This window comes from Ascaphus truei, chromosome 4 (assembly GCF_040206685.1).
Source record: "Ascaphus truei isolate aAscTru1 chromosome 4, aAscTru1.hap1, whole genome shotgun sequence".
Lineage (NCBI taxonomy): Eukaryota > Metazoa > Chordata > Amphibia > Anura > Ascaphidae > Ascaphus > Ascaphus truei.
This window is the reverse complement of record NC_134486.1, coordinates 308,208,817-308,221,403: the sequence shown is the minus strand read 5'-3', so window position 1 is coordinate 308,221,403 and position 12,587 is coordinate 308,208,817. Positions and strand designations below refer to the sequence as shown.

Here is a 12,587-nt window from a genome sequence, read left to right as displayed (position 1 = left end):
GTGCAAGACTGTTGGCGTGTTTTAGCAGGGACAGGGATTTGTTGCAGCTTAAGCCTGGAGTCTTGGTGATTGCCAGAGGTGGAAATGCTTCTTTATCTGCTGTTTACTAAAATCACAGCCGTATTGGTGAAACTGGGAAATATTTAATAATTAGAAGACCATGCACGGATTTTGAGCACTATTTTGGGGGGGGTTGACCGTAATGTCTTTGATGTGAGCACAGGACAAGAAATTGCTGGCAGACTTAGGAGATAAACGCACAAGATTTGCCCGAGAAATCCTCCGAAGTGTGAGGCAGTATGTGCAGATTCTAGAGGCCCTCAGGGAAGTGTATGTGATCCCTCTGAAAGCTGCTCTGTCATCAAACCGGGCCATCCTGAGCATCGCTAATGTGCAGATCATCTTCTCGGACATTCTGGATATTTTGCAGATCAACAAGTACGTTCCTGATTTTATTGTAGTATTAAAATACATTGACTTGCATGATGATAGTACAGCTGTTGTTATTATAATGTAATAATAACTGTATTTCATCGAGCACTTTTCTCCCAATGGGACTCAAAGTGCTTTATAATTACAATATAGTGCGTGGTATGTAGCATTGTGCATATGATTTTTACAGACACACTCCCTGCCCAGATAAGCTTACAATCTATGTTTTTGGTGCCTGAGGCACAGGTAGATAAAGTGACTTGCCCAAGGTTACAATGATCTAACCCTGGTATTTGAATCAGGTTCCCCTGTTTCAAACCCTCCATCAGCACTATAAAGGAGGTTATAAAGCAGAATGCTGTAAAATGATTTTAGCAATTGCATCCTTTGTTCACTTTAGTTTAAAGTTGCAGTTCAAGATACTGTTTTAAAAATGAGTATTTTATCCATTCTGTTTCATACGCTCATAATATATATTTTCTTTAACTGTGCATGCAATGTCTTGTATATAATGTATACCTTGTTCATTTATGTAACTGTATTTGTAACCATGTATTATTTTGTTTTACTCTGTGCCCAGGACATACTTGAAAACGAGAGGTAACTCTCAATGTATTACTTCCTGGTAAAATATTTTATAAATAAATAAAAATAAATAAATAAATAAATTCAATATGTGCATCAATACAATCTGCACAGTGACAAGTGATTAGCTAAATTGCAGATCGATCCGTTCTCCTATAACTGATCAGTTTGCTCAGGGTTATTTAATTCAGTTATTGCTGCAAAACAATACCCATGATGCAAAGTTCTGTGGGGAAGATCATGTGACCAGGCAGTTACTAGATACAATTGGTGCACTGCTAGAGAGAGGGCGGGGCTCAAGAGCCAGAGCCTGTCTCAGAAGGGAAGGGGGTGTCACTTTGTCAATGGTTTCTATAAAAACAAAAATGCCTGCTACATTATAATACCCCATCACAGCGCTGACCCTGTGAAACCAACTCAACTGTGGTAAGTAACACAGATCAAGAAGCTTTCTAAGTGTGCGACAATATACTCAACAAGAGAACTTGGAGTAATGAGGCTTAAGCCTCGGTATCCAATGTCACCACTGACAGATTGAATCTGTCAGCCAGAACAGAACCTCCGACATTATAATACATTACAAATGTCTTTCTTCTCTCTCCCCACTCATTCCCTCACTCTCTCTCACCTTCTCTCTCTCTCTCCCCCACTTCTGTGTCTCACCCCCTGCTCTTTCTCCACCACATCTCTTTTATTTAATACCATAAACAAAAATATGACTTATGAGTGCATTCATGTCTCAGACAAGTCCCCATACCTGCTTTTCCCCATTGTCTCTTAGCATACGTTGGTTCCACTGCAGCCAAGGATTCTGGGTAATGACATGCAAATGAGTACTCACAGTGTGGCACTTTTTGCTTTTTACCCATTTTAACATGGATCTGATCGGCTAATGCGTGCCACATTACACAGCCTTTTCAGCATAGCCTGGGTTAAAGAAGTGTATTAAATGTATTAAAGAATTTAATACCTTATTACATAAATTATTTCCGCCTCTCCTTCTCCAGCATTCTTGCTTTGTCCTCACATGTCATATTCTATCTTTGTCTGCTTTCTGTCTAAACATTATAGCTATCTGACTCTCCAAATCTGCCTCCAAGCTACTGCTGCGGCACAGTTTATTCGAGCATTTGCCCGTTCTGTGCCGCAGCAGTAGCCTGGCGCGCGCCCGAGTGTGACGGGCGCGCGCCGAAGCAGCGGAAGAGCGCCCTCCGATCGGGGCGCTCTCCCTACCGCTGCCGGGTCCGCCGGGTCCCCCGGAACCCCCTGCCGCTGTCCCGCGATCGCGGGACACCAGGGCTCCCTCGGGGAGCCCCTGGACACGCGTGCAGGGGGCGCACGCTCCCGATGACGCGTGACCGCGCGTCTATGACGCGCGGCACGCCGAGGGGCGGCCACTAGCAAGCCGGGAGATTTCCCGGCTTGCGGTGCCGACCACACTTCAATAAAGTGTGTCGGTAGTGTATGTGCATTATGATGGCACAGATAAGCTCACACCAGATACATACAGCCTTACAACAGGCTTTTATATAAGATGCATACATGCTGTGGCTAAACTAACAATGCTATAAAATATTACTATTAATTTAAAGGAGCAATTCCTTCTGCCTGTTTTTAATTTTGATACCCCCCCTCCTTTTTTTGATTTTTTTTTACACGTTTTGGAAGCAGTGGTTTCTGGGAGATGAACCACAATATTTTCAGTCATTGGCCCCTTGGCTCCTTAGGCACAAATCTTTCCAATTTTCAATTTGGCCCAGTATCCGAAGAGGAGATTACACAAGCGCTCCTCAAATTAAAACTAAGCAGCCACTGTGGACCTGACTTACTACAATCTAGGTTCCTAAGACTTGGTGCCCCAGCCATTGCCAAACCAATTGCTTCCATAGTCAACTCTATCCTGTCTGCAGGCCATATCCCTAAGACATGGAAAACTGCCAGAGTTGTCCCAATCTTCAAAAATGGGGACAAAAACACTGTCTCAAACTACAGGCCAATCTCACTTCTCCCAATTCTATCCAAAGTCATGGAAAAATGTGTTCACTCCCAATTAAGCGGTTACTATACCAAGACAAATTTCCCTAGCCAATTCCAATCTGGCTTTCGCCCCAAACACTCCACCGTAACTACCCTGCTAAAAGTTTGCAATGAAATCCAGTGTGAAATGGAACAGGGACAACTCACTGGTGCAATATTCTTAGATTTTGCAAAGGCTTTTGATACTGTTGATCATGCTATCCTGATTAACAAACTCCAGAGCTCTGGAATAGGGAAGCATGCTTTAAACTGGTTTCAGTCCTATCAGATAGATCCCAACATGTGTCCATCTCAGGCTCTAACTCCAATCCCCTTGATATCACCCGTGGCGTCCCGTAAGGCTCTGTTCTGGGGCCCCTACTCTTCTCAGTGTTCATCAATGATCTTCCCTAGAGCTGACCGTACAAACCTTTATCAATTGCAATTCCAGCCACACAGTATATCTTCTCAGATGTGGCTTAGGTAAAGGCTATATTGAGCGTACCATCAGATCTCTTAAAATGAGGATCATGGAGCATGTCTGCTCTATTAATAAAGGTGATTTATGGCATCCACTACCCAGGCATTTTTTCATTTGTCCACAGGGTGGCATTGAGAACTTTACTTTCTCGGGTGTTGAGCATGTTCATGCCCCCCTTCTGGAGGGGGACAGATTGAACATGCTCAACAAACGAGAAATGTATTGGATTTTCTGTTTAGACACATTATACCCCTTAGGCATGAATGTAGATTGGGACCTGAAACATTTTTTATAATTGAATTATTCCTTGTTCATATTTTCTTATTGAGTGATATCCTTAGTTTTGGTCAGTCCAATTTAGGTTTACTTGACTGTATTCCACCTTTATCATTTAGAGATAGTTTGCAGTATGGACCTCCCTGATCCACATACGTTGGCAAAGTGCCTTATATATTATTCAATATTATTAAACCATCATTTTCTGTACAGTTTTTCTATTACATTTGATTAATACATTCAAAGTAACCTATTAAGTTATAGATCTTTGTTTATAATATTAATACATCATAATTATATCCATCATCTTGGGATATTGATTATTTTTGGATCAACATTGATAATCGAAAGGCCCCTTATGCTATTTAACCATCATAAAAACACACACTTTAGTGGTTATGTGGTTCTGCATATTGCTTTATATCTGTCTTATATTTGGCCTAAATTATGGTGTGTCTCCTCAGACAGTTATATTTCTGTCCATGACCTTTTTATACATTAGATATTCTTTTTTCATGTTCTAGAATTTTCCAATTCCTCATGATGATTTGATAATTTGTGCAGTATTATTAAACATTATATAATCATAGGATATCTATATCTTTTATATATCACTAGACATCCTATATATTCCTAGTAACTATCATGGTGTTATCTATATGAATTTTATAGCTACTGTAATTGGGTTGTTCTTTCTCAAGGTTATCCAAGATTGTTTTATCACATATAACTAATTTTTATTGAGATGTAGTAGTTTTTGATTGATTATATATTTTGTTACATATTTTTACACATAGTTGGTGTGCTAATATTATTATATCACTTATTACTATAGCTCACATATAGTCTTCATTTGTTGGTTTTATTTGTTTTTCTCTGAGGGGTTGTTTTTAATGTGTTCTGTGTTTCAATTTATCCTCTGTTCAAAGAGTTTTTTTCAATTGTTTTCATTTTGTTCTATTTGTTTTGTATACAATGTTTCATCAGGAGTTGATGTGGTTTTATATGTTCCGTATTATAGACACGTTGCTGCCACACTTTATTCTATATGCTTACAGTGCCACTTAAGTTCTGTGTCAAAATATGTGCCAATGTTATACCTTTAGTTAACCCTTATTATGGCAGTCTCTCACTGGATCTAATGGTTCTGACCTGTGGGCTTCCGTCGTCAGTCACCTGGTCCTATACAATCAGCGCGATCAGGTGAGGTTGGCACGAACTACCTCCCCATCGGGAGATTGCTATTTAAGGTTGGTTTCTTCAGAGCACAGGTCACTCTTTGATAAAGCGCCTCCACGGCGAGAAACGCATCAGAGGACCCACTTTGTTGGTTCATTTTTTGGCTGTTATGCCTATTAAATCATTCATTCCATGCAAGGAAGCCCTCAAAGGCCACAGAGTTGAAGCAGTTCTGTAAGGAGGAATGGGTCAAAATTCCTCAAAACCGATGTGAGAGACTGAACAGCAGTTATAGGAAACGCTTAGTTGAAGTTATTGCTGCTCAAGGAGGTTTTTCAAACATGGCCATTGTATGTTGAATCATTTGTGGATAAATAAGTGTTGAAAAAGTATCATGTTTTTGTGTCATTTGTTATCTTTATCTTTTATTAGGATTAAAATCGAATAACATTTTAAGTTTGAAATATGTGACAATCCTAAGGGGTTCACAAACTTTTTCTCACCACTGTATATGTGTATACTGCACCATATAATTATGTTTTATCTTGCCACAGGCAACTGTTAGGTGAGCTGACAGAAAGACTTCAGGAATGGGAACCGGCCCAGTGCTTAGGGGACATTTTTGTGAAGTTTGGGTCACGGCTGAAAACATACACCAATTTTTTCAACAACTACACAATGATTCTGAAAACCATTGATAAGGTACCCTCACTACTCCACTCAGCGGGGGTCTCAGATTTCCTGGGTCACTTAAAGGAGCAGTTCAAGCGCAGCAGGTTTTATGTGTTCCCTCCCTAATTTTTAAATAGGATTGTAGCAGGGAGTCTCTGGAGCTGAACCCCATTCATTTTGGCTCCAGGGACCCCTGCTTCTCGAGATATGCCTCCGTAGGGGGGTACCGATATCTCGGTGTTGTTTAAAGGTCCTGTTGACCCAGGCCAATAGGAAGCTGCAAGGGATGACATCACAGCTTCCTATTGGCTAGCAGGACAAGGGAGCATTGAAGCTGGCATTACGAGAACCTCAGTTAGCCTAACCGGAGCTGCTTCCATCATCCCTTATGGAGGTAAGTTGCTGTGGAAGCAGGGGGTCCCGGAGCTGAAATGAATGGGGCTGATCTCCGGAGACCCCCTGCTTCCATTCAATTAATTTATTTAAACTTTAAAAAAACATATTGCTTGGATTGCCTCTTTAAAAGGTGGTATCCCCTCCCAAAACAAATGATTCTGCAGATATATTTTCTTTCATTTTTATAAAGAAATATTCATAAAAGTATTTCTTTTTCACGGTCTGTCCCAACAGGCACCAGTGTAATAATTTTACTTGTGCATTTGCAATACTAAATCTTTTCTGCATTGTGTATAAACAAACCCTCTTTAAAACCTATATGTAATTGTGCCGGATATACCTGTTTTGCCTCTCAAAGGGGCCGATTCACAAAGCTGTGATAAAATCAGTGCATTAGCGCCAAACTTTGCATTGATTTCTCGCGCACTAAAACATGAGGGCAAAAATGGTATTCACTAAGAATGAACGCCATTTTTTTAAAGGTCGATCACACGACTGTTTTTTTTAACAGTGCTATCACGCTATAAATCCTAGCGAGCGGCAACTGGTAGAAAAAAATGCAGCCTGGAAGAGCTGCATAGAGACGCTGCCTTTGGATGAGGTCACATCCTTTCCAAAAATGGACTCTGTCACATGGTTTACTACAACAAATCAGATTGGGGATATACATCTCACAATCTGATTGGTAAACCATATGATGGCAGCCATCTTGGTTTTGGTGACGTCATCTTAAAGGGGGGAAGCACAGCCTTCCTGATTGGCTGACTTCCCTTCCTTTACATGACGTCACATCCTAAAAAAAAACAGGTTTTGTCACATGTTACATCGTCCAATAGGAGTAGAGATAACAAATCTACGTAAGTACCAGCACTCACTGTCTAATAGCTAAATTATGAAAATAGTTGTAATGCAGAATAAACATTTAATAATAAAACAAACCAGAAATAAATCAAATGTGTTTGCAGAAACCAGTATCACAAATGGGCATGTCACAAAGTGAGTGGTGGGGGGGGGGGGAAAGGAAAAAGCCCCGGACACCTGTCGGGAAAACCGGGGACCCCTGGGGACCACCCGGAGGCCACCGCCGGCCCGGTATCAATCCTGTGCAGAAAAAAAAATGCTTTTGTGCATCTCTCAATATTTTTAGCACCTTTAGCTGGTACTAAAATATTGAGAGATTTTAAAGGTCGATCAGCTTATCACAGCGTTGTGAATAGCTAATACTGGGGGAAAAAAGCAATTTTGGCTTTTTTTGGCCTATCAGACGACTTTTTTTGCATCTGGCTGTTAATGGTCGTTAAAAAGCCATTATACAGTAGTGCGATACTGCACTGTAATCATTGCTTTGTGAATAGCAGAGCAGGCAGTATCGTGCTATGCAGCCCATATCCAAGTGGCCCATTATAAGTGGCATGTCTACTGAACAACTGAAGTTTAATAGGAACTTCAAAAGAAGCGAGGAAGAAGTGGACACCCCACCAGGCCCTGATTCCTGCATTTGAACTACGCTGGAAAGGAGGATATCATCTATACCAGACTGCATCATTACTGCTGTGATGCTGCCTTTACCATTTATATTTGCTGTAACTTCACTTCCTCTCAAATTATGCACTACTTTTTACCAGCCTCAGTATGTCTCAAACTCTATTCATATATCTCCATCTCTCCTTCCTTCCCCACTTCTCAGTTCACATGAACTCCTTTCTTACCTGCGTCCTCTGACACCACACAGCTATATCCCCTGCACTAAAAAACACCCCTACAAATCCTCCTCACACATCCTCTTTCTATCCATGCTTCGCCTCCTTGCTTCTGGGGATATCTCTCCCAATCCTGGTCCCTGTCTTATTTCTACTTGCTCTCGTCCTCGCCTCCCACATGCAACTTCTACTCCTTCTGGTGTCAACCCCTCCAACCTCATACCCATCCCCTGCCACCCTCCCTCCTCTCTCCCATTCTCCTGTGCTCTTTGGAACGCACGCTCTCTTTCTAACAAGTTCCTCTCTGTACATGACTTCTTTCTCTCTCACTCCCTGCTTCTCTTTGCTATAACTGAGACCTGGCTCACTCAGTCTGACTCTGCTCTGGAAGCTGCCCTCTCCTATGGTGGCCTTTCCTTCTCCCACACTCCGCGCCCTGATGGCAGGGGTGGAGGCGTGGGTCTCCTGCTCTCCTCTCTCTGTTGTTACCGAACCCTTCCTATTCCTCCCTCTCTTGCTTTTCCCTCCTTTGAGGCTCACACTGTCCAGATCTTCTCTCCTCTCCCTGTTCATGTGGCGGTCATCTATCGCCCACCTACCTCTACTCATCCCCCTTCTGCCTTTCTCTCTCACTTTGAATCCTGGCTCTCTTTCTCTCCTCAGACTCCCCTGTTCTTCTCCTTGGGGACTTCAATTGCCACATTGATGACCCCTCTCTCTCTTGGGCTTCCCGCTTTCTTTCTCTTACCTCTTCTTTTGGCCTTCAACAGTGGACTGCAGCCAGCACCAACAAGGTTGGCCACTACTTAGACCTGGTTTTCACTAAAAACTTCTCTCTCTCTGATTTCTCCATTTCCCCTTTTCCTCTCTCTGACCATCATCTCATCCTCTTTATCTCGCTTCTCCCCTTCTCCACCTCCATCTACCCCCCGGTTCTGCAGAAACCTGCGCTCTATTCACTTACCTGACTTTGAGTCTACTTTACGCTCCTCCCTCTCCTCTCTCAGCTCTGCTACAGACCCTGACAACCTGGTCAGAAAGTACAACTCTGTCTTTTCCTCGTCTCTTGATCTACATGCCCCGCTTTCTCTCTGCCGCCCTCGCCCTACTAACCCTAGACCCTGGCTAAATTCCCACACGCGCATGCTGCATTCCTCCACTCGTTCCTCTGAACGCCTCTGGAGGAAGTCTCACACTCTCGCAGACTTCCTTCACTACAAATTTATGCTATCCTGTTTCAACTCTGCCCTCTCGCAAGCTACACTGGCGACACACTTTATTCGAGCTCGGCTAGTCCCACGAATTCGGGTATACCCGGGTGTATTGAGGTTTGTGACTGTTTTCTGCCCGAGTGCATTGAGTTATTTTCCAAGCCGGGATTGAAGCATTTTATTCCAGCTGGCTGCAATACTGCACAGTATATATATATATACTGCATTACAATTCATGAATTTATGCCATCTGGTAGACACGCGAAGCATTGCAGCCTATTAAATCCTAATCATTATCATTTAACAGATCAGCCGCCCATCAGCCAGGCATGAACCCAGGCTGGGAAGGCAAATGCAACGGGGCTTGTCAGAGGTGAGGAGCGGCGCATTCCAGGTATCTGCCAGGTACATACCGGGTATTTGCTCGGATAAAGTGTGTCGGTGCAGTAAACAAGCCTACTTTTCTGCACTAATCAACATGCACAAGTCTAACCCACGCCGACTGTTCTCTGTCTTTGATACTCTACTCAAACCACCCTCAGCTGCCTCTCCTTCCTCCATCTCCGCTCAGGACTTTGCTGACTATTTTAAGGAAAAGGTGGAATCCATACGGCAGAACATCCCCTCTGTTTCTTCCCCCCCATCCTACACCTCTTCCTAACTCTCCTCCTGCCTTCCTTGACTCTTTTTCCACTGTCTCAGAGGAGGATGTGTCGCTGTTGATCGCCTCTTCTCCCTCTACCACTTGCCCTCTTGACCCCATTCCCTCCCATCTCCTAAAACCTCTAGCTCCTACTATAATCCCTACGCTCACACACATTTTTAACTCCTCCCTCTGCTCTGGAACCTTTCCATCCTCCTTCAAACATGCAACAGTCATACCATTACTCAAAAACAGCAAGCTTGACCCTACCTGTCTTTCTAACTATCGACCTGTCTCCCTCCTGCCTTTTACCTCTAAACTCCTTGAACGTCTTGTATTCTCTCGCTTGCTCCATTTTCTCAACACCTATTCTCTCCTAGACCCTCTACAATCTGGCTTCCGCACTGCTCACTCCACCGAAACAGCCCTCACTAAAATAACTGACGACCTCCATGCTGCCAAAGACAGAGGTCATTACACTCTGCTCATATTACTCGACCTCTCTGCAGCATTTGACACAGTGGACCACCCTCTTCTTCTCCACATTCTCCATACTCTAGGTATTCGGAACAAAGCTCTATCCTGGATCTCATCCTACCTCTCCCATCGTACTTTTAGTGTCTCTTCTGCTAACACCTCCTCCTCCTCTATTGATCTCTCTGTGGGGGTACCCCAGGGCTCTGTCCTGGGACCTCTTCTCTTTTCTCTGTACACACTCTCTCTAGGTGACCTAATAACATCTTTTGGGTTTAATTATCACCTCTATGCCGACGACACACAAATATACTTTTCAACACCTGACCTTACACCTGCTGTACAAACCAAAGTTTCTGAATGTCTCTCTGCTATATCATCCTGGATGGCCCTCCGACGCCTTAAACTCAACATGGCTAAAACAGAGCTCCTCATACTTCCTCCCAAACCTGGCCCTACTACCTCCTTCCACATTACTGTTGGAACTACAATCATTCACCCAGTAGCCCAAGCACGCTGCCTAGGGGTCACACTCGACTCCTCTCTCACATTCGCCCCTCACATTCAAAACATTTCTAAAACTTTTCGCTTTTTCCTCCGCAATATAACTAAGATACGCCCTTTCCTCTGTTGTTCGACTGCTAAAACTCTGACTCAGGCCCTCATTCTCTCCCGTCTTGATTACTGTAACCTCCTGCTGTCTGGCCTTCCTGTCTCTCACCTGTCTCCCCTACAATCTATCCTAAATGCTGCTGCCAGAATCACTCTACTCTTTCCTAGATCTGTCTCAGCATCTCCCCTCATGAAATCCCTCTCCTGGCTTCCGATCAAATCCCGCATCTCACACTCCATTCTTCTCCTCACTTTTAAAGCTTTACATTCTTCTGCCCCTCCTTACATCTCATCCCTAATTTCTCGCTATGCACCATCCAGACTCTTGCGTTCTTCTCAAGGATGTCTTCTTTCTACCCCCTTTGTATCTAAAGCCCTCTCCCGCCTTAAACCTTTTTCACTGACTGCCCCACACCTCTGGAATGCCCTTCCCCTCAGTACCCGACTAGCACCCTCTCTATCCACCTTTAAGACCCACCTTAAGACACACTTGCTTAAAGAAGCATATGAATAGCACTGTGGATATTCTGAACACAGGATACATAAAGATTGGCCCCCTGCAGACGCACTTACCAGAACTCCCTCCTACTGTCTCTGTACGTTCTACCTACCTACCAATTAGACTGTAAGCTCCTCGGAGCAGGGACTCCTCTTCCTTAATGTTACTTTTATGTCTGAAGCACTTATTCCCATGATCTGTTATTTATATTTATTTGATTACCACATGTATTACTACTGTGAAGCGCTATGTACACTAATGGCGCTATATAAATAAAGACATACAATACAATAAGGGCATTTATCGCCCACTTAACCACTTATCACTGCTTTGTGAATCGGCCCCAAAGGCTTTTGAGCCTAAATTTGCACAGCTACCCACAAGAGCTGCTTTCAGTTTATTACGATTCCATTATAAATTGCTTGAGATTGTAGCTTGTAGAAAGATCACAGCATTTGTCATTAACAGATTATATATATATATATATATATATATATATATATATATATATATATATATATATATATAACCCTTTGATTTTCTGTTTTTTAGTGCAGAGAAACCATGCCAACTTTCCGAGCTTTCTTAAAAAGACACGATAAGACGGTTCTAACTAAAATGATGAGGTGAGTCAGCAGGAAAATATATATTTTTGGGGCAATTAAATGATTTATGTCAAATTTAAATCCACCATGTATAAGGTGGGAGAAAAAGCATTGGTTTATATTTAACTCCATTGCTCATGTAAAGACCAACAGAACACAGCTGCATCCTCCTGCTATCTAGTTACCTCAGTGCAGTCAACAGAGCAATAGAAATATCAGGCTCTTTATTGCAGACTACTTATAATTCTGTCTCAATGTCACCATCTTAAAATATGCTCCATACAAAACAGGACATCCTTTTACCCTTAATAATGTGCTCCTCGTGTTAACCCCTTCAGTGCCACAGGGGGCCCCAGTGACGGTCTCTGATATTTGGTTGTGTTCCTTTCGCCACGACCAAATGACCGCCAGCACTTGGCCGCAACTCACCTCGCCGCCCGGACCTGTCGGCGCTTCGGAAAGTGCCTAAGATTAACCCTTACCCTTAAACCCGTGAATCTTAACCCCTAATACTAACGCTACCGCCTACCCAAATAATCTTAACCTGTTAGCCTTAAACCCCTTACCCTAACCGCTAAAACCACTAACGTTAACCCCCGCTAAAGTGAACCCCCTACCCTAACCGCTAAAACCACTAACGTTAACCCCCGCTAAAGTGAACCCCCTTACCCTAACCGCTAAAACCACTAACGTTAACCCCCGCTAAAGTGAACCCCCCTACCCTAACCGCTAAAACCTACTCCGGCGGCGGAGGTTCAAATGTCGGCTCGGCTGCGAAGCAGGGTCCATCACCGGCATTCAGCCGC

General features: G+C 43.2%; 1 protein-coding gene across 2 annotated transcripts in view; it reads left to right on the top strand.

Moving 5' to 3' along the window:
- Positions 1-12,587, top strand: part of ECT2L (epithelial cell transforming 2 like) — a 76,149-nt gene that overhangs the window by 50,008 nt on the left and 13,554 nt on the right. For both annotated transcript variants that reach the window (XM_075597794.1, XM_075597795.1), the window contains exons 17-19: positions 224-438; positions 5,524-5,671; positions 11,729-11,802. In XM_075597794.1, the coding sequence (XP_075453909.1) occupies positions 224-438; positions 5,524-5,671; positions 11,729-11,802 (437 nt within the window). The remainder of the gene's footprint in view (positions 1-223; positions 439-5,523; positions 5,672-11,728; positions 11,803-12,587) is intronic.